The sequence below is a fragment of the Choloepus didactylus genome, chromosome 12 (genome assembly GCF_015220235.1).
Source record: "Choloepus didactylus isolate mChoDid1 chromosome 12, mChoDid1.pri, whole genome shotgun sequence".
NCBI classification, from domain to species: Eukaryota; Metazoa; Chordata; class Mammalia; order Pilosa; family Megalonychidae; genus Choloepus; species Choloepus didactylus.
This window is the reverse complement of record NC_051318.1, coordinates 37,397,601-37,425,391: the sequence shown is the minus strand read 5'-3', so window position 1 is coordinate 37,425,391 and position 27,791 is coordinate 37,397,601. Positions and strand designations below refer to the sequence as shown.

Below are 27,791 nucleotides of genomic sequence, written 5' to 3'. Positions count from 1 at the left end.
TATCCCTTTGAACTTTTGAGTTTTATGCATTTGCCAGAGAAATAGTACTTTAATCTGTGGAGATAAGGGTACTTTCATCTGCAGGAAGGGTGAGGGAAGGGGGACGAAGCTCAGGGAAGGGAAGGAAGTAGGTGGGTCACAAAGCAAAGTCCAGAGGGTCCAAAAGAGATGGAGATCTTCAGGCTGGCGTCCCTGGGGCCTGTTCCATCTACCTCACTACATGAGTAAGCCCTGAATTGAATTTTTATGGTACTCAACTGGGCCAAACGGAGACAGAGGCCACTTTAATGTTCTGAAGTTATCTCGGACTGTGAAATACCCTGCTAGATATATGGCTCCCAACGGCTCCTTCTCTTCCTCTCCAGGCCGGAGCCAAGCCGCAGGGTACCTCGCAAGTCTGTTATGTCCCTTTGATATCAGCTGGAACTCTGCTTGGTTGTATTTGTCTGTACATTCAATGTTTTATAACTAGCACAATATTAAATATTACTGTTAGACAACTCGGGGAACCTTGCTCTGACTTACTGAGCACAGCAGTAATGCAACCTTTCCAAATATCTGGCAGAAGTATTTGTTTCAGAGCGTATAACTTGCTTTTGAGAAGATTCAATACCAAGCTAGGCTGGAAACTAAAATTCATGCAGGGCGTTCCCCACATCTCACAGTTCATGTTCTGGCAGCTGACTCACAATGTTCTATTAACATCAGACAATTCCATCTTCAGGGAAATAGTTCCTGAGGAGTCTCAATGTTTAATTTGCTAATAATTAAGAAAAAGACAAAAGCACGGGGCAAGACAAGGGTCTGAGAGAAGAAATTCTATTTCATTTACTGGAGAAATTTATCAAAAAACGATTTCCAAGGTACTAATTAAAACATTACAAGGGCCAATCCTTGATATGGGTAGAGAAATGTATTGTTTCCTATGTACTTTCTGAGCCTGGGTTCACAAAACAGAAGATTCTACGAACTGCCTCTCTAACTGCTCCTTTGCACAGGCTCCTTCACAGTCCCCAAGCTCCCATCCCTGGCTGTAGTTCTCGGCTCACTCAACAGTGTCACCCTGGGAGATGTCACTGACTCCTAATGACTCTCCCTCCTATTCATCCTCACTACAATACACTCAATTTAGGGCTCTCTTATATGAACCACAAGGGGTTCTTACCATCCTTACTGGTATGCATGCCATAGTGGGTTATGTCCCCCCAAAAGATATGTTGAATCCTAATCTGCAGTACCTGCAAATGTGACCTTATTTGGCTATAGGGTCTTAGCAGATGTGATCAATTCTTTCAATGACTCCTCACTATCACCAGAATAAAATCCAAACTCTTCAACCTCACCTAAAACCCTGCGTGACCCACCTGTCTACTTTTCTGGACTCCTGTTCTGCCCTTCTCCAACCTTCACCACCACTGGAAGATTTCTCATTCCCTTATGCACAGGCCCCTCTGCTGGCTACGGAGTTGCTGGTACTGACCTCAGGGCTCCTGCAGCTCACAGGCCCTCCATAGTAATTCTCCTGAAATTACTCAGAAACATTTCTCTATCTCCTACTAGACTTGAAAACTTGGGACTTTCTGTTTCTCCAATACACAGCATAACACCTGGAACAAGATAAATGTTTATCGAATCAATGAGCAATAAGGATTTAAAAATGGGGAGTCTTCTATTTAGTGAGGTCATTTGGGCTTCTAAATGGTCAGATATCACGTAGCCTCTATCAATGGATAATATTCTGTTTCTTAAAGAGTCATATACATTTATCATTTCAAAACCTCGAAAGCCATAAAAATTTTTGTCCTGCTACCTTCTCAACTGCTCCAAACTGTACAGCATCTGATCTCCTATTCAAATGCAGTGGTCTATAACTAAATAAATAAGTCAAATGTTCAGAACCTTTAATAATGAAACTCAGCAATTAAGTTCATTTTTAAACAAGTTTTTCTGTTTTATTTTTTTTTGGGGGGGTGTGTTTTGGTTTTGTTTTGTTCTACAAAGCAGCCAGTTTTTCATCACTCCATAAGGACCATGGTGCAGTTAGATAGTGAAGTATCCATAAAATCAGATTGGTCTCAGGATCCAAGTGGCAAGTCCAGCTTCCCCATTATTAAGGGTCTCAGCCAGCTCCACACAGCCTCGTTTTGCATCCCCCAAATTGTCACCCCCCTGTGCCGGTTTGGATGTATTAGGCCCCTCAAAACACCATGTTCTTTAATGCAATCTTATGGGGGCAGACATATTAGTGTTGATTAGGTTGTAACCTTTTGATTGTTTCCATGGAGATGTGACTTGTAACACCTTTGATTAGGGTGTGACCTGTTGATGGGATTGTTTCCACGGAGGTGTGGCCCCGCCCATTCGGCGTGGGTCTTGATTTAATTACTGGAGCCCCATAAAAGCTCAGAAACATAAGGACTTCAGAGATGCTACAGCCAAGAGAGACACTTTGAGGAACGCACAAGAGCTGAGAGAGGAGCTGGAACACAACCTGGGATCAGCAAATGCCAGCCACATGCCTTCCCAGCTAACAGAGGTTTTCTGGATGCCATTGGCCTTCCTTCGGTGAAGGTATACTTGTGTTGATGCCTTCGTTTGGACATTTTCATAGCCTTCAGAGTGTAATTTTGTAACCAAATAAACCCCATTTATAAAAGACAATGCATTTCTGCTATTTTGCATAATGGCAGCATCAGCAAACAGGAACATCCCCAAAATAAAACAGTGTTACCCAGGGAAGAGGAAGACCCAGCTCCCTCTGCCTACAGAAGAATAACAGCGAGAGTATGCAAACAACTCTCCTGAGAATCCAAATCTGAGGGCAAATGTTATCCCTGAAACAGAGACCATGACAACTGAGTTTTAGGAAGGTTTATCACTTACCAAAAGACCAGATTACTAACAGAGAGACCTGGGGATAAAATCTAGTGCTCACACAACAAAATCTTGGGTCTTGCCACTCTCATGGGTGTCTAAAATGTCTGCCATCCCTCTGGTTTATTTGCATTTCATTCAGTAACATAACCTGGAGAAGGATGTAAGGAAATGCAGTTTTTTGTTTTTGTTTTTGTTTTTTTAATTTTTAGTTGTCTGAGTATGTGTCCATATGTCTTACCTTAGAATGAATTTTAACTGCTAAAAGGACAATATCTTTGTGTGAACACCTAGCATGGTGAAAGTGCTTTATGATAAAACATTTCCATTATTAACCTATTGCAATACACCAGTGACCTTTCTAGGTCCCTCATAGACCATCCACAGTTCATGTATAAAATTTCACTCACATATAAAGTTTCACTTATGCACTGAGGATCATTTCATTCAAATCCCTCCATGCATTTATCAGCACCACATTGGTCTTGTCAGAACAGCATTTCAGCATCTTGGATGCCATCCAAAGTCTTATTTCAAACACAGTGGAGCAGAGAGCATGCTTTGCAGAAAAAAATGCTAAGCAGATGGGGAATACCCTATGATCTGAGTACTTCTGATGTCAGAAGACTTCACTGAAGTTTATGAATTTGTCCTCTCTGGATCTCATACACACATTCAGGGATGTTGGTTTGAATCTTTCTCTATTCATGACTGCCAGGCATCTTTAAAATCCTAAGACATGTATCTTAACTGGGTAGATAATATTGTTCTTCTGTCTTTACATTAGTTACAAAAATGGTCTGCATTTACCCAGGTCTATCAATTACAAAACTTTTACCATTCTCTCTGACCTATTTAAAATGTGAGCTGAATATTACTTTTTTTAAAAAAAGAATAAGAATGTGAACTGACATGGGGAACAAAAGCATACAGTGATAGAATACTGAACTCATCTAATATCCTTTATTCTACTTGATAAGACAATAAAATCTTAGATTTATTTCTTTTGAGCAGGTATTATCTTATACAGTGTGTTCTACTTCTTCTACTTATTTTTGTAGTTCATCTCAACTCCCCACTTGATCGTCAGTATTGCCAACAAAACTCTTGTAACAAAGTGTCCACTACAGTGAGAGGGGAAAAAAAATCTATTTCCCTCACCAGGTTCTCTTCAGGCAAAATGGAGAAAAAAAAAATGGTTACAGTACTTTGTAAACATAAAAATCAATATGGCAGTCTTCTACTATAATTGTTTTAGCAGAAGGCACAGTGGTTCCACTGAGTTCCAGCTCCCCAGGGTAGCATCACACTGTATTCTGTGTGAATGCTGCACTCTCCTCAGCATAACAGAATACAACATGAACTAGAGTTGTACATGACACCTAGAGTTGTATGCTGTGGAGCAGGGGGGCACAGCTACCCACATATTCTTTAATGACAAATGAGCATCCTCTGGCTGTAAGAGAGCAAGGGCTTCAGAGGGATACTCATGGATCCATGGGGGAAGATGGGAGTGCCCACCTAGGGGCACTGAACTTCACTTACGGACAATGGGGGACATGGCCAGATAGTCATCCTATCCTATGTGATACCACCTTCATGCGAAAAGGATGGTCCTCAATATACTGTTGTGGTTGCTGATCTGGAATCTGGTATAACAGCTCTTTTTCAGAAGCAATATTCACCCTCACTGAATACTCTTCTTTCTTCAGTTTAGGCAAATAACCTGAACAGGCACAGCCCAATGCTGGTATTTCTTGAAATGTGGTGAGCGGAATAGGATGATTCCAGTTAAATGAATTAACTAAAGAACAAATGAATCATTCAATATAATAATGATAACTACATGTTCCTAATTAACCTCCTTCTGCTTTTTTTTTTTTTTCCAAGGAGCCTTGGAATCATCAAGTTTAGATTAGATGTTCAAAATAGCCACTTGCCAGGCTGTACCGGTTTGAACGTGTTATGTGTTAATCTTGTTGGGTAGAACTTTTGATTGTTTCCTTGAAGACGTGACTGACCCAACTGTGGGAGAGACCTTTGATTAAATTATTTCCCTGGAGACATGACCCCACCCATTCTGGGTGGGTCTTGATTAGTTCACTGGAGTACTTAAGAGAAGCTAAGAGCCAACACAGACGCTGACACTTGGAGATGCAGACAGAAGGATGTTTGGAGATGCTAAGCTAAGAGATGAAGCCCAGAGTTTGCCCTAGAGAAGCTAAGAGAGGAGCCCCAGATGCTTAGAGAGAAATACCCTGAGAGAAAGAAGCAAGGACGCACAGGAGCTGAGAGACAGAAGCGAACACAGAAGCCCAGAGACATTTTGGAGAAAGCCATTTTGAAACACAATCCGAGAGCAAAGGACCATCAGATGCCAGCCACATGTCTTCCCAGCTGACAGAGGTGTTCTGGAAGCCACTGGCCTTCTTCAGGGAAGGCATCCTCTTGTTGATGCCTTAGTTTGAATGCTTTTAGAACTGTAAATTTGGAACCTAACAAAATCCCCTTTATAGAAGCAAATCCATTTCTGGTATTTTGCATAATGGCATCTCTAGCAAACTTGAACACAGGCTTTACCCATAACTTATTGCTTATTTCTATTCAATTTTTATATATCATTTAAGTTCAGTAGGCCCAATAGTTGGACCGAATGTTTTTACAACTATCAATTTACTGAATCCCTACCAAACGATTTAATGCTTTGTTACATGTTGACTCTCCTTAGCTGTGAGCCACCCAAAGTCACCTAGGTCCCCTAGAGATCTCAAACACTGAAATGGCCCCTCTCTGAGTGCCAATTTCTATACCTCAAACTACTTCACACCAAGGATTTCTGCTCATTCATCCTCAGGATCCCGTCTTTTCTTCTCTGTCCACCTTCCACTTCTGGAAACTCCCCACCCTGCTGTGAGTACATGGGAAGCATTTGAGTGCCTTGGCCTCTCACTCTTGGACCTGCAACCATCCCCCTGCCCCACCCCCTTAGCCCAAATAACCCCGTCCTTTACTTTCTCTCCTCTTTTCCCAGGCTGTTGACATTCCCAATAAGGCTAACTGATTTCAACAAAATCTTAGCTTGAAGGAGCCCTCTCCTGAGTGATAATTCATTCCATCTCTCTCTTTCTCATTCAATGGTTCAATTCAGTTCTGCAGGTATTTACTGAATTCCTGCCATATGCCATGTGTTCTATACATTTGGGAAACATCAATGAACAAAACTAAAGTTGCTGTCCTCATGAAGGTTACATTTATAGGAGTAAACAATAAACACAGAAGCTGATAAGCAATCTTGAGAGAAAAAAATGAACCCAAGCAAGGTAAAGGGGAACAGGAAAGCCAAAGGGGTAGAGGGGATGGGAGTCAGCAATGGCCTCACTGAGTAGGTGAGATCTGGGGAAAGGCCTGCAGGAGATAAGGGATAGCTAGGTGAAGACTGAACCAGGCAGAGGGAACTGGTGAAAAAAGGCCCCAGGGAAGGAGACTGCCTCGAGTGATAGAAGAATCCCAAGGAGGCCAGTGTGGCCAAAACAGAGAGAGCATGGGAGGTGCAAATCCAGGAGATGAGTGGGAAAAAGTTCAGGGAGATAATAAAGGGTAGACAAGATCGTGGGGGTCCTTCAGGCCACTGTAGGGTCTTCACTGAGAGATTCTGAACAGAAGAGTGATACTACCTGACTCACCTTTTAGACAATCAGTCTGGCTACTCTCCCAAGGACAGATGGTAAGAGGGCAAGGATAGGATTGAGAAGACCTGATAGGAGGCTCCTGCACTTATCCAGGAAAGAAAGGATAAGGGCTGTGGCCATGGTTACAGCAGTGGGGACACTAATTGATGATACTTCCTGTTAGCCCCCTTCCATCCCATTCTCCAAAGCCTCCATCTTCATCTCCCAAGCTGCACCCAATGTTGGCAAACCTGACATTACCTCCCTCAGCTCAACCCACCACTAAATTTCTCTATACCCAATCCTCTCCTTACCACCCAGAGAAAGAAGTTTCTTTCCTTCTTCCCAGTCTAAACTCTCCCTCAAAGACCCTTAATTCCATCCCCTATACCCGCTAAAGAACCTTCCTTCAAAACATATCCCCATGTTCTCTCGCATCTTCAATTTCTCTCATTCAAAGATTTCCCTCCTTTGTCCATTCTCACCATTCTCCATTCCTGAAAAAAATTTCTCGCAGACCTTATTACAACTCTGAGCCACTGTGATTCCTTCTCTCTCCTAAGATTTCACTCGAACCTCTTTACCCCTGGCTAGAAACTGTTTCCACAGGCAATGATGTCCTAGTTATCAACTCCAATGACTTTTTCCAGACCCCAGCCACTAAAGCAGGTCATGCTTGTCTGCTCCCACCTATCAGACTCTCCCCTTCCTTGTCTTCCAAGACCTCAAAGTTTCCCAGTTTTATTCCCCCTGAGCTTTCTGTCTCTACTCCCCACACTCCTTTTTCCAAAGTGAAGGCACTCTCCAAAGATGTAGTCCCCTAAAGGCAATATCACACTCTTGGCCTCTTTGCTCTTGTATTTCTGTGAATGAATCATCTTAGGCTAGACTATTGTATTTTCAACCACTGAAAGGCCTGCTAACACCAAACTCCTACTAAAATCTCCAACTTAGTATTCTTAGACTAAATTCTCAAGAGACTTGATTTGTGTCATAACATTGATTGCATTTTTCTTCTGTTATATTATCAAAATTAATACATGACTTTACTTCCTCTACTAAGCTTTGAACAATTTAAAGCAGGAATCCTGTCTTATAATCTTTATAGTCCCAAGTACCTCACAGAGCTGAGCCCTTTGCACAACATAGTGTAACAATAAATATGAGCCAAATAAATACCCTCTTCAATTCAGCTGATCAGTGCTAACTGAAAAATAAGCTTTTCTTTTTAAGGACTATTTGATAATTTGATAATAGAATTATCTGTCACTGTTTTCTATAAAAGGCAACACTTGAACTAGAGTTAAAAAATTCTCATCTCCTGAATGTCTGGCCAATGTCAATTCAGAAATAATGTTCATCCAGATTTTTCAGGTAGATCCAATCCGAGACATGAACTAATATCCCAGAAACCACAATATTCATTGGAAAGTTACATTGTTGGCTACTGAATTCCAACTGACAGAAATTTCGAGGAATTTATAAAAAGAATACTTTTGAATAAAAAGCCAAAAACAAAGTTTTGGTACTATTTTTTGGCAGCAATAATAAAAAGCAAGGACAAAACACTGTGGAAAAAAATATTTTCTTTTCAAAAGGACAGATGGGAAATGAGATTAGGGGCTTCCAGGCCCTTTGTAAATAGCAGGCTTGGTTTCCTTTTCAGGTCAGTGGTTTGCAGATTATTATCAGTCTCATGTAAGTAGAATAGGAAAAGAACCAGAGGAAAAATAAAAATCAGGATGTTATTTAAAGGGAAATGAATTAGCCACATTTTTCTATACAATGCTGAGAACACTCAAAGATTCTCCTCTACCTAAACATTTCCAAAAGTGAATTTTTTTTTTTTTAGGATTTGCCAATTATTAATGATCTTTGCTCAGCACTCCCATCTTTTCTTTTAAATTCTCTTCCAAGAGATTTTATATTGATAATACACCATGAAATTTCAGTAGGGAGAGTAACTGAGAAATCATTCCTCACCCTGACTTTCACATATACCTCTAAGGATGACATCTGTTTCACATACATGTACCACAGAAATCCTTTAATAGCATATTCTTTTTATTCCTTCCATACAAACACCATCCCAAGTTAGTTTACACCAAAGAGATCAAAGTCTTAATTTTTTAAAAATATGAGTAGTATCTATAAATTGCCAACTAACAAGCTTTTTTACTATTTACTAATTTTTCATATTCTAATATTTTAGATAATTGTACAAACATTAATAACTTGTGCCACAAGGAGCTTAAGCAGAAGCAGTGGATTGACTGCAACAGTTAAGAAGATCACCAAAAACTTCATTTCATAAAGGGCTTCCACTTGAAGAAGAATCATGATTTGACAGACCCCACAACGAATTTGACATTTCTTAAAGGAAAGATAGGAGTTCTGGACGTTATATTCAGTTATGCAAAGATATGTATTTTTTAAGTGACAACTTACATTTCTTGATCTAAAACATTTTAATCAAAAAGATCATCACTTCTATCCTACTGTTAAAGTTTACCTACAATTTTGCTCATAGAAAAGTAAGTTCTTAGACTTATGCCAGGTGAACTTTATAAGGTCATGAAACTTAAAGAACAATAAAGCTCCAATAACCACTAGAAAGTATACTACTTTTAAGATCCTATTTCACCTGCAAATTTTAATTTCAGAAATTATCTAATTCCACCAAACCAAATCACTGATATGGCAATCAGTTTTACAAACCTAGTAACTGGCACTTCCATATGTGATAAATTCTACTCATATTTATTTCCTGAATCAACAAAAGACTACCTAATGTTAAAAATAATTTTACTAATTTTAAATATAGCAACACATATTCAATACTAGTAGGATTTTGTATATGTGGAGGGTGAAATGTACAAAAAAAATGCAATATCATTATCCATACTTATATTTTAATAAATTATCATTCTGAAGAAGTTTGGAGGACACTGACACAAAGTCCTAACATTTTAATACTTAGCTAATATTGTTTAATTAATAAGTGTAGTATTGTAAATCAATCCTCACCATGCATTTTGCTCACTATGTAACCCATTTCCTAACCTACTCATTATCCTTTTCCCACATGAAATACAATACTTCCCCTGATCTATTCTGTTCCCTCTACCTCTTGTAACACAGTAACTTCCCTCCTGTTATGCCTAAACCAAAGAAGGGTGGGAAGGGACAGACAAAAAGAATCTATGGCATCATTAAAATATTCTACTCATTCAGCTAACGAGACAGTTATTGAAAACACCGAGACAAGTTAGCAAAAAAATAATTTTGCAAATGGCCTCACCTGATTAGAATATGGCAGTTTCCAAGAAAACAAATAATGGCACCCAAACTTAACTGGAGCCCACCACAATTACTGTGATAGGGATCAAAGTTGACATTGAGGCTCTTTAATCTTTGGAGAAACTTTCCAAAAGCAGAAAACAACACTTGCTCATTCATCCTTGGTCAGCAAAACGTGGGTGAATTCTTTGCCTTTCCTAGAATGTTTGTGCCTGGTATCACCAGATAAGTATGTTACAGACAAAAGAGACAAGAGGTTTTTCCTCAAAGGTTCAACCGTCTGATTTTACAACTAGTTACACAGGTTCCTTGTGTCTGGGATAAAAGATGATATAAAATTAACTGTATCTTGTTTCTTTGTTTCTTAAGCAATTTTATCTCAGGCCACCAAATAAAAGGACATACTAGGTTGAAAAAATCAAAATAACTTTGTTTCTCCAATTAATACAAAAAAGAACAGATACTTCATGCTCAGAGAAACTTGAGATAACCTTTAGCTTCCTCAGAGAGCACTACAGGAAAAATATGTCAAGATGTAGTATAATTTGTAATCATCTGATTTTTTTACTTTCCATGCTAATAAATTTGTTGCCAAAACACAGGCAAAAGACATCATTCTGATGTTCCCATTAATGTATCCTTTAGCTGTGTCATCTATTTGTATAGTGAAGTTTCAAAGCATGGGATTTTTTCTGACATGATCTGAAACCATTTACCTGGGGAACACACTTTGGCAGCAACATCACACTAATGATCAGTTGCCTTCCCAGAGCTTTTTTTTTTTTTTTTTCCAGAAAAGAACTAAAAAATAATCATTGTTCTGCACATGGATAGCTCAAACAGGTGAGAAAGAGTAAACATTTGTGAAAAATCTCACCTCTACTGTAAACCAGAGTCTCCAAAAATTGGAGGGAAAAATAAACTTCAAGAATTACAATTCCAAACATGGAAGTTTTTAAAGACAATTCTTACACACAGACCACATAGAAGAGTTATGTTCTGGGGACTGGGATTAGAGAGAAGGTGGTGGGGAAGCTTTTAATGTCAATTACTTCAATACTGCCCCCCACTCTCTTTTTTTTACAAGCATGTAGTACTTTTAAAATTAAACAACAAAGAATCAATGGAGCTTCAAAAAAAAAAAAATAATAATAATAATAATAAGGCAACTGAGTTCACAGAAGCCAGGGCTTGGATGCTGTTAACGGTTGAATTTATGGCCCTTAAGAAGATAAGTTGAAGTCCTAACCCTGGTACCTTGGAATGTGACCTTATTTGGAAAGAGGGTCACTGCAGATGGAATTAGTTAAGATGAGGTTATCTTGGAGGAGGACAAGCCCTCAGCCCAATATACTGGTGTCCTTATAAGAAGGGAAGAAGAGACACAGACGCTGAAGGGGAGGGTGTCTGTGTGAAGTGCTGCAGCTGCCAGCCAAACAACACTAAGGACTGCTGGCAGGCAAAGAAGGATTGTTCTGTAAGGGTTTCCGAGGGAGCAGAGCTCTGCCAACACCTTGATTTCAAAATTCCAGGCTCAGAACTGTGAAAGAATACATTTCTGCTGTTTTAAGCTAACTCGTTTGTGGTGCTTTGTTCCAACAGCCCTGGGAAACCAAGACAGATGGTAACAACATCAGGTAGAGAAGCATCCAGATAGAGAGGAAAGAAGAGCCAAGATCAGGTCCCAGGAGAGAAGGGAAGCAGCCAGAACCTCCACATCAACCCAGGTGACACTGGGTGGCCAAGCACCCAACACTGCTGGGTTTCTTGGAGAAAAAGTATCGTTCTCCCACCTCAGTGGCCTCAAAGCCTCTTGCGGGTCATTTAGCCATAGGCTACAACCTGAAAGATTTCAAGCATTATCTTTAGACAACAGCTCACAGCAGGACTTGTGCTGAGTCCTCTGCAGGCAGCTACTGAGCTACATATTTCCTAGCTCTTTGGGGGAACTGTTCAAGAACTAGCAGCAACATCACACTAATGATCAATCTCATTCCCAGAGCTTTTTTTTTGTAGAAAAGAACTAAAGAATAATCATTGTTCTGCACATGTGTATCTCAACAAGAGAGAAAGAGTAAACATTTATGAAAATTCTCACTTCTACTGTAAACCAGAATCTCTAAAATTTGCTTTAGAGACAGTTGACCCATCAACCTTTGTCTGTGAGCCCACAGACAGTTCAGAGCCTCTAACAAAGCAGTCTCCCAAAGTGCCATCCTAAAAGGAGGCATTACAAAATCCTCCCCAGCAAATCCTGTCCCTCAGATACTAAGGCATTCAGGGAAAAAAGCAAGATTCCTCTTCAAACAAATTTCATAAGACACAGGAGGCACTTGTATCCACTAAATCAGCCCACGGTATAGCACTTTTATTCAAGATAACACACACATGCCCACATGCACCCATATGCATGGATGCACACAAACACTTATTTCACATATATCTATCAAAAATAATGCCATTAAAAATATCAACCCCTGAAGGAATGCCTGGAAGAATATAATTACTTTTCTCTCTTGAATAGTAATTTTTTCTTCATCTCTTAAAAACCACAAATTAACTACCAAACAAATAAATAAAAATAAAAAAGAATTGCCTGTGAAGATCAGCCACATGTTTCTGTTTACAGGAGCTTAAAAGTTACTTACCTGAAAGTCGTCATAAGGGAAAAGCAGCATCTCCCGTAAACAATCATTCAAGATCTGTGTCTTCTTTTGAACAATGACATTTTCATAGTCGAGTGGCTCAATAAGCTTTGGCTTTGCCTGGAAGGCAGAAAGATAAGTAATTAAGAAAGAGCTAAGTGCAATTTTTAAGATTAAAGAATTTATATGCTCTATTCTACATGTTTCCCAACTTTTCTACAATGAGAGTGTTAGTTTTGCTATCAGAAATAGAAACAACAGATAAAAGTTGTTTTCAAAAGATACTATAAATACACTTTCTAATATTTAGTTATTTAAGCACAAAGGAGTCTCTGGAGTGTGGTGCATCCTCCAGTCACTTCTGGGTCACCTCTGCCTAGGTTAGTCCCATCCCAAGTCCTAGGGTTTCCCTAGAGCTGCTGTACTTAGGGGCAGCCCTGGCCCGCAGAGAAGGATGGATGCCCAGACTGGCTCCAGCCCTAGCCCCACTCCTTCTTGGGCCAGGGCCTCAACACGAACACAAGACTCACTATTTTATACAAGGGTCTATGGAACCCTTCTGAGGCTCAGAATATTCCTGTCTACTTATCCTGAAATAACTAAACACAGATTTAATGCCTACACACAGGAAAGCGTGAATAAAAAAGTCTTTTTTTCAGAAAAAACTGTGAGCTGGACCAAAACCAGGTAAACAGAAAAAAATAAAAATGCTACCTAAACTAGGGTTTGTGGGAGAACCTCTGAGGTAGGAAAAGAAAGAAGAGAATACACCTCTTCTAGCAATATCCAAAATTAGTCTTCCAAATAAAAACCTCTTTTATCTATCTCTACTCAATGCCACAGTGTTTACTGATCACAGACTGAGCTGGGCAGGGAATAAAGATTCATATTCAACTGAGCTGGGGGGGGGATAAAGATTCATATTAAACTAACTTAAGTACAGTATGCTAAGTGCTAAATAGGCACATCTATAGGACATTATTGGAAGTAATTCTGTATCAGTAGGTACTGAGAGATCATTTTTCAAAACCATTATTCAGTGGTTTTGAAAACCACATATAATCTCAACTGCTATATATGTATTAAAATGACTATTTATATATAGGAATATTTTATAGACTTCTGATACTTAATATCCAAATTAAGAATTGTAATAAGGCTGCTCTGTGCCCCTAAAACTTGTCTCTTTTCCTTCCTAAAATAGCTAGCCGACAGTTCCCAGCCTCCCTGTGGTTAGGTGTGGCCTCGTGACTGTCTTCTGGCCAATGGCACATGAGCGGAAAGGATGTGGTCGCCACCAATCCTGGCCGGTAAGAGCCTCCCACGTGACCTCGGCTCTCTGCTAACCACACACACAGGACCCAGCAGTGGATTCTGAGGCCTAAGGAGGGTAGAGCTCCAAGATGCAAGAAATCTGGGTCTCTGATGAATCATCGTGCATAAGGCTGCCTGCTTAAAACAGGCACTGAAATATCCCATGAGCAAGAACTAATTTGTTGACTCCGTTAAGCTGCCGAGATTCCGGAGTTGCTTGATACAGCATTCATCTCGTTCTGCCCAAGGTATAAATGCTCATATTTAATTTCAATTAATTGATTTAAGCAGACTTTATAAAAAATGTTTTGACATGTTGGGAAAAAAAAGCAATGTGCAAATAAGTGCACAATTATATAATTAGATAAAACATTTACAGACAAACCAAAAAATATGCAAAAATTTAAAAAATTAAAGCTATAATAGTGAAAACGTAGATAATTTCTCCCCACAACATATTTGTAAGGTTAAATTGTTTTTACATTCCAAAAAGGTCAAAAAAAGACATTTATGCAAAGTAATTATTTTTAAAGGAAGAATTGCCACAGATATAATAAATATATTCTGTAACTATTTTAATCCAATATAATAAAATGACTCGTTCCTTTATTTTCATTTGTCACATTATATATAGCAATCAGTCAGTAAATACTTGTTGCCAAAATGAATAACTGTCAATACTTAACAGCATTTTCCTTACCACGAGCATATTCCTAGTAAAATCCAAATATGCATATAGCTTTCTACAGGGACAGAGTTCAGAACTTTGTCAGGTAAAATTACATTACAAAAAGGTCAGATAGACACATACCCAGAATGGGGCATGCACTGTTACCCCATGACCTAGATACAGGCCCCCCTGACCTAGACACATGTTTACCACACCACCGAAGGTTGGAAGCCCAGAATCAAGGAGCTCTTCCTTCATGACAGCCCTGGGGTGCCTCCACCGACAGGCTGGGCCAGGGGACCCTCAGCTGTGCATATCCTCCTTCCTCCAGCCCTCACCATTCCCTCAACCACTACAGGGATAGGGGAGACCGTCATTCAGACTACTGTGGCAGGAGAGAGCGGTATTTGCCCAGTGTTAACCACTGCTACAAAATTCCCACCCGTGAAATGATATAATGTCTGGGATTTTCTTTAAAATACTCCAGCAAAAAAGAAAATGTACATAAGAAGTTTTATAAATATTTTTAAGTTGACATCCAGAGTTTTTATGTCTCTGTTTATCACAGGGAATTCTACTTAAATGAATACTTCTTTCCCATGGCAAAAAGTTGTTCTTTACCTTTCTTGCTGCAATAGCCCTATATTTAACATTGACCTCCCAAATACATAGCTTTTTATTCTCCAATGCATTCCTCATTCTCTCTTGCTCAAAAACTTTCAATGGCATTTCATTCACTAACTATATAGAATATCCTAAAAGCTTTAAAACGTTTCATTCAAAACCATCTGATATTTAGTCTAGTCTCATTTCTCACTGTTCCCCCAAAAACCCCTTTTAAACAGGCATATTAAGCTGTTGACTCTCCTCTGAACGTATCTTCCCCCACCAACTTCCTGCCAACTCATACCATTCTCTCCAAATGAAATGACTTTATCCTCATCAATCTAAATCCTATTTATTATTGCATCTTATCCCAATACACACATACTCCCCAGCCCCATAAATAGCAGTTGTTACCTCTAAAGTCATATATAATTTTCTTATTTATTATGTTTATTGTTTATCAACCCCCTCTTCCACTTAAATATAGCTTCTATGGTTATTTTATTTATTGATGTATCCCAAGCATTAAAATAATGTCTAACATATGATAGGCATCCAATAAATATTGGTTGGATAAATGAATCAATACGAAGTACAGAAGTTTGTGTGAATTACACTGCTACCATTAAGGAGGAGAGGGGAGGGGAGGAGCTCTGGGGAAGGAAACTATGTACTTCAGAGATGGGAGTAGAGAAGAGACTTCCTTCACTTTATATTCCTTTTTATTTTTGAACTCTGTGCTATATGCACGTATTAGTTATTCACAAAGCAATAGTTTTTTAAATCCTATTTATCACCCCAGGCCCAATTTAGATACCATGATCTGCACAGCACTTTCCTTGAGGACTACAGGTTAACATGATAATCCCCTACTCCTCTGAGATAATCATTTAGCATCTTCTCTATCTAGATTCTGTCCCTTAGACATTTCTTAATGAGGAATGAAACCTTTCCTCACTTGTTCTAAAGTTCTCTCCCCTTACCTAAATTCTGAAGTCAGTATCAGCACTAGAGTATACAGACATCCCATGGAATCAGTTAAAGTAGAAAAGGGAAAACTATGATGGCAGCCTGGCATCAGCAAGACTTGGTCCAAGGGCCTTAGTTTGCTGACACATGCTTTAGAATTATCTTCACTCCTTACTTGTTAACCCCTTTTTTCCAATTTAATCTTTTTAATATTAATTTCCATGATCAATTACTAGTGTATTTTCTGTCTCCAGACTGTTAAAGGCAATATGTTTACATCTTCAAGGATTGTAAAGATTTGGAACTTCTACAAGCCCTAGATTGTTTAATGAAATAAGTGAAAAAGATGTGATTGGGGCAAAATCCGCAGCAGCTTCAAGGAGCACTGAACAGGAAAGAATCGGAAAGGGAGTCAACTGAGAGCAACTCACCTGCTCTCTAGATTAAGAACCAGATAAAAGCCTCTTAATTCAAACACAACACCTCCCTTCTACACATGGTCTTGAGAAGGAATAAAGAAAGCAACTATCAGGGGAGAAAGACTGGGGAATGGAGACAGGTGAGGGAAGAAAGGAAAAGGGACCCAGACAGAGATGCAGAGGAGGAAAAGACAAACACAGAGTCACCTGGGGTGAGGCAGGCAGAAGACCCAGAGACGGAGGAAACAAAAGGAGGAAGATATAGATAGAGAGAGAAGATAAAAAAAGAAAGGAAAGGAGAGAGGGGTCTGGGAGACAGGTCCGTGGGAAGTCACTACTATATTTACTAGACTGTGGGTTAAGAGTATAATTGCCTATTTTCAACTCTCCTTGAAACTGATGATTCACTGCATAGTTTCAAGTTCTGTTCTGCAACTCCACAAAGCTTTTCCTGAGCTAACCGAGTGGGGAACAGCGCCCCAGGATAAGGAATTGACCGGCCTACAGCATCCCTGGTGGCAGGAATGTCACACTAACAGCAAAATGAAATCAGGCCTGCAGAATGAGGCTTAGCACAGATCGGACATGCCTTTAGTTTTAAAGCCGTCAAAACATACTTAAGTTCAATTCTTCCCTTGGAGACATAACTCCAAGAGCCAAGTTCTTGATTTTCTATCGCCAAAAGAAATGCATTACCTGTATCAACCAGTACTCATGGATGGAAGGCTCCTAGGCCATCGACACCATGTTTTGATCACTTACATGGGAAACCTTAAGAATTCACCAGTTTGCATCTTGAGTATTCAAGGATGCTGTGGTTTCCCTAAACATGATGGGGTTGACCAACATAGTATGTGGTCCTGAGAACAAGCATTAGCATCACCTGGGAACTTGTTCCAAATGTGAATTCTTCAGCCTCACCCCAAGCCCAAATCAGAAACCCCAGGGTTGGGGGCCAGCATTCTGTGTTTAACGTGTGCTCCCTGGGATCCTGAAGAACCAGTGGTCTACAATGATGCCCCAGGAACTGTGTTAGAATTTGGAGATTCAGAAGAGGAACAAGGAATAAGGAGCAAGTCCAGTGCTAAACTTTTTAACCTCTTGGGGGTTACAGAACCCTTTGAGAATCTGGGCCCTCTCACCAGAAAAATGCATTTATACATTACTAACCAAAATTTTATGCACAGTTTTGGGGATAGGGTTATAATTCCCTGGAGAGTAACCATGGGGTTGAGCTCAAGAAACCCTGGGCTAGTGACAGAGGTGGGCATTTAATTCAAAATAGTGAGAAGTGTTGGTAGAGTTAACTGCAGAGCAAAGGAAGGAGGGTGGGCAAATTGTCATCCAGGGTTGTGAAGAGTCCTCACTTCACTAAGGAAGTGATGCTTCAAAAATGCAGAAGGAACAATGAGAATTCTCTAGGTGGACCAAGTTTAGAACTCCCTAACTTGACAATGGAGCCCCCTGAGCTGGAGAGATGTGAGGGTTTGGCTCATATGTCTCTACTCCCCTGGGCCTGGCACGGAGGCAAGGAGGTTTACTGTTTCTGACATGGGCTTGCTCCTGGCTGCCCACAATCCTGGCTCCCCCTCCACCAGGAAAACATGCCCCACCCACCATCCACCAGTCCCTTGGGCCAGGGGTCCACAAACATTTTATTTTAGCAGCAGAATCCTTTCTATAAAAAGAACTCTTATACCCAAGACAAATATGACAGTAACAAGTAAAAGCAGAGTTTTTGAGCCCCAGCATATATAGTACTGCACCCCATAACTGGGGCACCAACTCCCTCAACCCACTGAGCAGTAGCCTTCTCCTTCTCTGAATGGCTGCTTCCTTGGTCGGTACCTGTCTACCTTGGTCTGTAATGACCTGTGAAGAACTCATCTACCTCGCTGGGAGTGCCTTGAGGCAGGGCTGGGTCTTGTTATCTCTGCACCCTTGTCAGCATCTAGTCCACAGGCCAGAGTCATATTTATTGTGAGGTTAATAAAGCTTAAAGCTCCTCACATGCACAGACGCCACTCGAGGTCCCAGGAGGAGCCCTACACACTTCCATGTATAGTTTAATTGTTGCTAGATAGGCATCTTGGGTTTGGAAGGATTCCCAGGAATATACCCACTGTGTCACCTGATCCAATAACATGACACTGAGGGGCAGGATAAGAGGCCATATGGCAAAGCAAGCATGTCTGCAGGTGCTTAGCACCAGCACTATTTGGGGGTATTTAAGGTTAGTCACTACACAAAGTTAGAATGCCCCCAAATCATGCAACTAATATATGAAAGAAAGCTAAGAGATTTTCTAATCTTAGAACTGTATGTGACAATACCAAATAGCCAGAAGAAATTTTTCTAATCTATCGATAATAAAATACAAATTTCTGACTAACCATGATAAAGGGAATACTGAATGATCTATTCTTGAGACATAGAAGGATAATACGAAATCATAGCCATATGAAGAGGTGATAAAGAGGATAAAGCCAAAAAATGTAGGGAAGAAAGTTTTACAGAGCTGTGTCAAGCTTTTAATTGGTAATATCTTTCTGGATATCTGGTTTTTATGGTTTTGGTTAACTTTTAAAAATTGTAATTTATTGTGATTTCAAATTCTAAATAAATATTCACTTTCATACCTTATTTTCTATTTGTAGTTTTAAATTCTTTTTCTTAAAGAAGGCCCCCAAACCATAACAGCTTCATCTCTCACACACATGGATCTGCCTGATAGAACCATATATACAACACAGGTGCTGATCAAATCAGAGCAGTTAAGAGAACAGAGCTCTACAGTCATGTGGGACTGTTGTTAGGCTCAACTGAGTTAATGTATGTAAAGCTGACCTTGCAGAGCCTCAGGCACATAATAAATGCAGCTATTAGTAGTAAGAAATGTATTTTGTAAGACAGTATGATGTTAGATTTTTGTTTTTGACAGCTCCATGTACATTCATTGTTACCAATCTGTTTACAAAAACTTTCCTCCACCTTCCAGGATGGCAGGGACATTCACAAAGACAAAACATAGAGGAACCTGTGTAATAAACAAAGATGACACTGAAGTTCAGGAACTAAGCCCAAAGAAAACACAAATAGGTATTTACATTACAAACTGAATTGCATATTGGTGACATCTGTCAGGAAGGATGGAGAAGAAAAACAGTTGGAGGGTCGGGATATATAGAGAAGCACTTTCGACCCACCCCCAATAGGGCAGCCTATTTAAGAGAATTCCAAAGGGGAAGAGAGAAGGCAGGCCCAAAGGATGCTGTTCACAGAGAGCTATTTGGAACCTAGCCCTGGGGAGGAGGTGGACAGACTGGGAGGCCCAGGGCCCACAGTGGCTACATAACAAAGACTTGAAACCTTGGCTTCCAAGGAGGAGAAAGCCGGGAATGACCTGAGGCAAGGGGCCACGTGATCAAAATGGCTGGGGAGAAGCAGCTCCTGCTCTTGAGGGGACAAGCAAGGGCACAGGTTACCCCTGACATCGAGGCCCCACCAGCCCCCATCTACTTGGCCAAGCAGAGGCAGCCCAACGAACCTCCAGTGATCACACTTCCCTGCAGCTCTTTTGGATGCAAAGACCTGGTTCACATGACCTGCTCATGAGCCTCCCTATTGGGCTCTCTAAACCCACTCCCTCCTAAAGCATTCGCTGCTTTGGGTCGGGCTGCACAGCATTCATGAAAATTGCAACTGCAGATCAACAGGCAATCAAAAGCCAGGGAATCTTCTCAGCGCCAGGAAAATAAGATTCCTCTGGAATCTGGCAGACCTGGAGAGCATCTGCCCACAAAATGAGTTCAATTTTGGCCAAACATATATGAAGAAGCCTCAGAAACCTTAAGAAGAGCTCAAAGGCTCTTATTCCATTGCTCTTCCCTGGGATGTGAAAACTTTCCCTGAACTCTCTAGTCATTTCTTCGCCTCTGTCTCTGGAATTAAATGTTAACACAAGCTGAAATCCTGTATGCTACTTCTTGAAATAGCAAACTGAGGAAATGGCACATATTGGAGCACTCTATTTTAAGAAATGAGAAATTCATTGTTACTGCTTATAAAGAATTCAGAAGTTCCTTAATTTATCTACGTGGCTGTAACCCCTACTTGAGGAGTAACTGAGATCAAATTCTTGATGGAAACTTAATCCATTTTCAAAGTGGTAAATTTCTGAAGTTTCCTACAGGATACAAGCATTGTTGCTGGGGAAGGGGACGTGCAGCTTGTGATAAGTAGGGGCTTCTAAAGCCAGGTGCTTCCTGCATTACCATCTTGCACATGACTCTCACTACACACTCAGATCAAGAACTTTTTGAAACTGTCAAATCTGAAGGAAGAATCCTCATTTTTCTATAATTAGAGCAGGCACAGGAAACTGACAGCTGTCTCCCTGCCTTGCATACAAATGCATAGTAGTTGTGCCAGTTTGAAACTGTTATGTACCCCGGGAAAGACTATGTTCTTTAATGCAGTCTTGTGGGGGCAGACTTATAAGTCTTTTGATTAGGTTGTTTCCATGGAGATGTGACCCACCCAACTGTAGGTGAGACCCTTTGATTAGATCATTTCCATGGAGGTGTGAACCCACCCATTCAGGATGGGTCTTAATTATATCACTGGAGTCCTTTAAGAGAGCTCATGGAGAGAAGGAGCTCAGAGAAGCTGAGAGAGACATTTTGGAGAGAAGCTAAGATATGTAATCCAGAGTTTGCCCCCAAGAGAAGCTAAAAGCCAACACAGACCCAGATGCTTGGAGACGCTAAGAAATGAAGCCCAGAGTTTGCCCTGGAGAAGCTAAGAGAGGATTCCCAGGTGCTTAGAGAGAAACATCCCAGGAGAACCAAGCAGAGAGCTGACGGAAGCTAAGAGAGATAGAAGCTCAGAGACATTTTGAAGAAAGCCATTTTGAAATGCAACCCAAGAGCAAAGGACCAGCAGACACCAGCCACATGCCTTTCCAGCTGACAGAGGTACCCTGAATACCATAGGTCTTTCTTCAGTGAAGGTATCCTCTTGTTGATGCCTTAGTTTGGACACTTTTATGGCCTTAGAACTATAAATTTGTAACCTAATAAATCCCCTTTATAAAAGCCAATCCATTTTTGGTATTCTGCATAACAGCAGCTCTAGCAAACCAGAACAGTAGCTATATGTTCATTACCTCCAGATATATTTTTTGAGCCTGTCCATGTGTATTGTTCCAGGTCTTTGGGACACCATGATAAAATGACACATGGTCCCTGCCCAAGAGAGTTCACAATCCACAGGGGAGATAGGTGTGTAGACAATTAAAGAAGAATGCTGTAACAGAAGTACCACCTGCCCTACTCGAATGAATCTGACTTTACCCAACTAGCTTATAAGTTCCATGAGGGCAGACTTCTGTTATATTCACTGCTATCCCAAGTGCAGAGCCATACCTGGCATATTGTAAGCATCTAACAAATATGTTCTAGATGAGTGAAGAAGTCTAACAATATGGGACGCTTCTTAAAGGAGGCTGTTACATCTTAGTCTTAAAAGATGAACAAGTCAACCATGATTCAGAGCAGACTGGGTATTCCTTGAGGAGAAAATGGAGACATCATGGAGCATGCTTATGGATAGATCCAGACTTTGTGGGACCTGATACTTGTACAATGGGTGGGGGGGGGGTATCATTTACAAAATTTATAAATATAAAATTGGTGGGTCTCTTCTAGAGCCTTGGAAGGGATCCTGAAACTTAAGCCTTATTAGATTCACAGTAAATCCTCCTCTGAGCACAGTGAGTTGAGAAAGCAACAAGTAGTTCACAATAGCTGGAAAAGAACTGCATAAAGGGGGGTGCAGCAGGCCAAGGGCTTGGAGCACCAGTCTCTAGGGATGCTACAGCAGTACCAGAAATCCAACATGACAGAGAAAACTATATTTATGAGAACTGCTTTCTGAAAGGAAATTGTATGTGGCTGCAAAGAATACATTAATAAACTCCCAGGGTGAGGAGCAAGAATCTGGATGGACATGCTTGCGTAATAATGCATGTTAACTGTCAGGTCTTGGTTTCTTTGAATGGGGGTACTAGACAGGAGTCAAAGTGGAATGGCTCTTCACAAGGGGTCCCCTGCTCCACCTCTGCCTTCTGCAGCCTTCATCCTCACCCCTAAAATATTAAACAAATATTTGAGTAGTATCACATGAGGGGGGCACAATTAGCTTGCCTGGGTTGCCCACGGGTCTCAAAGCCATCCCTGGAGTACAGCCTGAGCCCGTGGGGGAAGTGGTGAAAGACGAGGAGGGAGTGGGAGGTGGGCCACACTGAGAAGGAAGCCAGCAAAAGGAGGAAGAGAAAAGAGACTGAGAGACATAAAGCTACACTCTCCTCCAGCCAGAGGAAAATGACCTCCCCTCTCCTTGTAATAGACGTAATCTTCTTCCCTTAACCTCAAACATTAAAACTTAGGAGATAATGACAATCATTATATAATCACATTCTCATTCCTTAATAAATGTCCTTTTCCTGATTGCCCATTAGTGTATGTAGGGACAACGATCTCAGCATCTGTTTAGAAGCATGCTTTGTAAAAAGGTACTGTGCAAACCTCAGAACCTGAGATTACCAGTCTAGCCCTCTCATACTACAGATCCAAGGAATCCAGGAACATGGGCCATAAGTGACTTTCTTGGGGTCTCAGTAAGAGTTGCTGGTGGAGCCTGGCCTGGACCCCAAGTCCCCCAACCACTGGTCCAAGCTCCTCCTTTCAGCCCCTACCAAAATGGTACCAACATTTTAATTTTTTTGCACTTTTATTGACAATGTAGGAACATCTAATATAAAAACTGGAGGGAAAAAATAACTTTATCCAAACTTGGATTTAGAAGCAGGCTCAAAAGTACCTTTCCTGAGCTTTAAACCACAACAGTTAATGATTTGGAGAATGTATAAAAGAATGAATAATGAACACCCAACTCTCAGACATCTAAATATATTTCTCATGCTGAAATGTGTTATCCTCAGAACAAACACCAAGAATGACACACTTGTGAATAGAGTTCTTTATATTACAAATACAAATAAGATGTTGAATTCTCCTTTTATACAGCCCTAAAAAAAGCACTCAAATTTGAGAACTTGTCACTGAAAAAAAGATTTTATTTAATAAAGCATGTTATTAGTAAACTTGAACACTCAAAATCAATCAGTTTGATGAAAGGAAAAGATTCTGAGTTTTGTATTTGTCATTTTATAAACAACTGTGGTTTCCGAAAATTATTACCCTATTAAGAAAATGAGCAGAATTAAAGACTTGATGAAATACTGTCAAATCAATAGCATCTAAAAAATGGTGTAGCAGACACATAATAAGGGAAATCAAGGTAATAATAAAGAGAATAATAACAGCAACTAATGAAAACCCAAATAACTGCTTGCTTCTAAGTCAGCTGTGCTAAATGGGGATGCTGCAGAGAATGTTAATGAGAGAGGAAGACAAGATGGGGATTTAAGAGAATTATTCCACGCCCTGTGCCCATGGAGTCACATGAAGAGAGCTGAGTGCAATCAGAACATCTCCCTTGCAAATACAGTGCTGGAAGTGTTTTCTTTCTGTTATGACATGGGAGATGATCCAAAGAGAAGCAAAGAGGGTGTGAGGAGAAGGGGGAGACAGAGATGACAAGACAGAGCCTGAAGGGCAGGCAAGAGCCTGTGTCTCTGACACACACAGAATCAGGCTTCTAATTCTGCCTGTCATTTTTCACATGCAAAAGGCAATTAAAAAAAAAAAAAAAAAGCACAATGGGAGTTGTATAGTAATTCCATCTCAAATCTGTACTTTACCACAGACTCTTTTCCAGCCATTTTTTTCCCCTTCTTTTGCACTGTGGCCTGAAATTCCTAATTCTGACTATGTCAATAAAAGCTATTTTTGAAACTCTGAAATGAAGAGCTCAAGTAATTAAGCTAAAAAACTCTAAAAGCTAGATTTAGTCAGATTTCAAAACAACTTACTTTAAGCTATTTATTTTAAGATATTGGGGACAGGGGATGGAATATTCACAAAATAGTTTCAGCATAATCAATGCAAGGAAGGCAGCCCAGAGACTAGTTAAGAGCAGGTACTGAGTTAGAATTAAAATCCTGGTCCCAAAATTTTTACTATTGTTGGAGCTGGCAATAAGTGGGGGTTTATTCTACCAGTCCAGTGGTTCTCAAAGTGTGGCCCCTGGACCAGCATCAGTGTCACCTGGGAACTTGTTAGAAATGCAAATTCTCGGCCCCACTCTGGGGGCAGAACCCAGCAATCCAGTTTTTTTAACAACTCTCTAGCTGATTCTGTTGCTAGAATTTTGAGAACCACTCTTCTAGTCTTCTGTGTATGTTTGAGAATTTCATATTTTGAAGTGTGTGTGTGTATTTTTTTTTAAACCCGAACTCCAATACTTATTGGTTTGTGGCCATGGGGCAAGTTACTTAACCCCTCTAATTCTCCATATCCACATCTGAAAATTGGAATAGTAACAGTTTCTCTTATCATCATCACAGGTATTGAAGGCGTTCATTACATAGTGCCTGGTATAGAGGAGGAACTCAATAAATCATGGGGTCATATAGAGTTATTTATAGTAGAAATTCAACAGAATTTTAGCCCCTATAGCATATACATGCTTTGCATTTACACACATATATAATCTCATTAAACCTCCCCAAACTCTGTAAGGTTGTATTATCACCATTTTACAGATAAGGAAACTGAAGATCAGAGGGGATATGCAGCTTAATTAAGGTCACACTGATGGCAAAGCCATGAACAGACACTTGGGTCTCCTGGCCCCAAGCCCAGGACCTTTCCATCACCCCACCAGCAATAAGCATTATGGAATTTCAGTTTTCAGAACTGCAAGCACCTCCCCAATGCCTCCACTTCTCTTTGCATGAGAAATTCATAACGCTGCTCCATACCATGGCACTTCAGCCTCCACACTTCCAGGGCAGACAGAAGTTTGAGATTTTTTGCCCAGCTCTGAGATCCAAAAACTTAAAATGCCAAGCGTCATAATCTCACCGAGAGAGAAAAAAAAAGAGTCCCTTCCAGAAAGATACTCACTTTCCACCTCAAGAACACTAAAAATCATACCCCCAAACACTAAATCTTTCTGAAGAACCAGTTTTGAATGCCTGAAAACATATTAATGGCATTAGGTAATATTTAATTTATATTACCATCAAATACTTCAAGGACATGATCCTTCCAGAAAAACTCCATCTTACCCTTTAAACCAGGCAATTTTCCCCTACAGGCCCACAAATATGGTATCATCTAACGATCCACCCAAAAAATAAAGACAATTTTCTAATGTGAGGCTTTAGTACAGTTTATAGACCTACCCTCTTCAATATGGTAGTCCCTAGTCATATGTGGCAATTGAGCACCTGAAATGTAACTATTCTGAATTCAGATGTGCTCTAAGTGTGACACAGATATCAGATTTCAAAGACTTATTGTGAATAAAAGAATGTAAAATTTATCATTACTACTTTTCCAAGGATTACAGGCTGAAATAATCATTTGGAAATATTGGGTTAAAATATATTACTAAAATTAATTTCATTTGTTTCTACTTTTTAATGTGGCTACAGCAAAATTTTTAATTACACATGTGGTTCACATTCTATTTCTATTAGACAGCACTAATACAGACTGTCTGAAACTTTAAATAGAGGTAACCGAAAATTTCAAGGAAAAACAAAGATCTGACTTCTTCCTGAAATATTTTCTTGAAGGGATGAGACTTTTGGAAAAACTACCCCAGGAGAGAGAAAACAGTCAGGACTAGCCCCAGGTCATGTAAAACAGGCCACCTGTGTCCAGCATTTCTAACAGATCCCATCTTTCCTGGTTCTCTGTCTTCTTTGCCCTATATCTTGTGGGTCTCCACGTTTTCCACACATAATCAATTTCCTGGGGTGATGGCAATACGGTCACACCATGATTTTTCCAATAGCAACTACCATCAAAGATGATGTTAAGGTTTCATGCATGACTCAGGAAGAAGTGATGCTGATAACAGATAAGGGTGATGGCTAAGAGGGAGAGACAGAAGGGTTAGGTTTGGTCCCATTCACTTTGTATTTCTGTACTCAAATACTCACATAAAATGTTAGCTAACATTTTAATTTATTTGAAAGTAACAGAAGCACTCAGGGGCACAATTCCTACTTTATATGTAAGTAAAGCAGGTTCCTCTACTTGCACCCTCACCCTTTTTGACTTTTTGGAAATTCAACACATTTGGATACTGGTGGCTAAACCTCTGCAGATGGAAGAAGGGAGAATGAAGAAGGAGAAAGGAGAATGATCCTCAGATCCAGGTTCTCCTGGAGACCCTTTCCGTAACCCACTGTCTTTCAATACATCACCCCAAAGCAAAAAGTGATCAGGACCATGCTGGAGAGCCACAGCCCACCATCCCCCAAAAAAGAAGCAGCAGCTTGACATTTATCATAGGATGCAAAGGTAACAAAACCACTCATGGTTCTTGCTGGGCATAAACCCATTGAGGGTTATTGGGGTATAACCTTTAGCTGCAATATGGTAGAGATGCATAAAAATGGACCATGCCAGAATAAAGACCCTATGATTGGATTATGGGAACTCAGAAATCTAGGAAAAATACCTGGAGAGGATTTTAAAAGGCTTCTTAGAGGAGACGGCATTTGAGCTCGGACTTGAAAGATAAATCGGAATTATTAGGCAGTGGGGCACACTCCAGGCAAAGGAGGAACTGTGCCCAGGGGTGAACTCACACCAGGTGGAGGAATGGGAGGGCCAGGGCTTAAGTCGCATGTTAGAAGCTGCAGGATATGAGGCCAGCAACCAAATTCAGGACCAGTCTGTGAGAGTCAAGTAGGCCAGGTTTTACCTTCTCTGTAATAGAGTCTGAAGTCAGAGAAGGATTTTGCACAGGAAATTAATGATCGTATCTATGCTGTGGAAAGAGCAGTATGGTGGTGTGATGGAGCACAGCTCAAAGTAAGAAAAAATTTAAGCTGAAAGTTGACTGGAACAGTCTGGATAACCTTCAGAGATGAGGTGTCTGTAGAGCAGATACTACTATCTCCATCTGACACACAACTTGGAATCTTGGCTTAGAAATGCTAAGTGAGTTTTTAAAAGACATACTTATTATTATGATGGAACTAGGACAAAAACCCAGACTCCTGATAATGAGCCCAGGGTTTTTTGCACCACTGGCTTCTGCTTTCCCCTGGTCGTGGTAACTCTCCACAGCTAGGAGATCCCAAAACAGAACTACAGGACTGGCTCCTTCCCAAATACCT

At 40.3% G+C, this 27,791-nt stretch overlaps 1 protein-coding gene across 25 annotated transcripts in view; it reads right to left on the bottom strand.

The window, feature by feature from the left end:
* DOCK9 (dedicator of cytokinesis 9) overlaps nucleotides 1-27,791 on the bottom strand; it is a 299,763-nt gene that overhangs the window by 162,180 nt on the left and 109,792 nt on the right. For all 25 annotated transcript variants that reach the window (XM_037800399.1, XM_037800409.1, XM_037800417.1 and 22 more), the window contains exon 2: nucleotides 12,491-12,607. In XM_037800399.1, coding sequence (XP_037656327.1) covers nucleotides 12,491-12,607 — 117 coding nt within the window. The remainder of the gene's footprint in view (nucleotides 1-12,490; nucleotides 12,608-27,791) is intronic.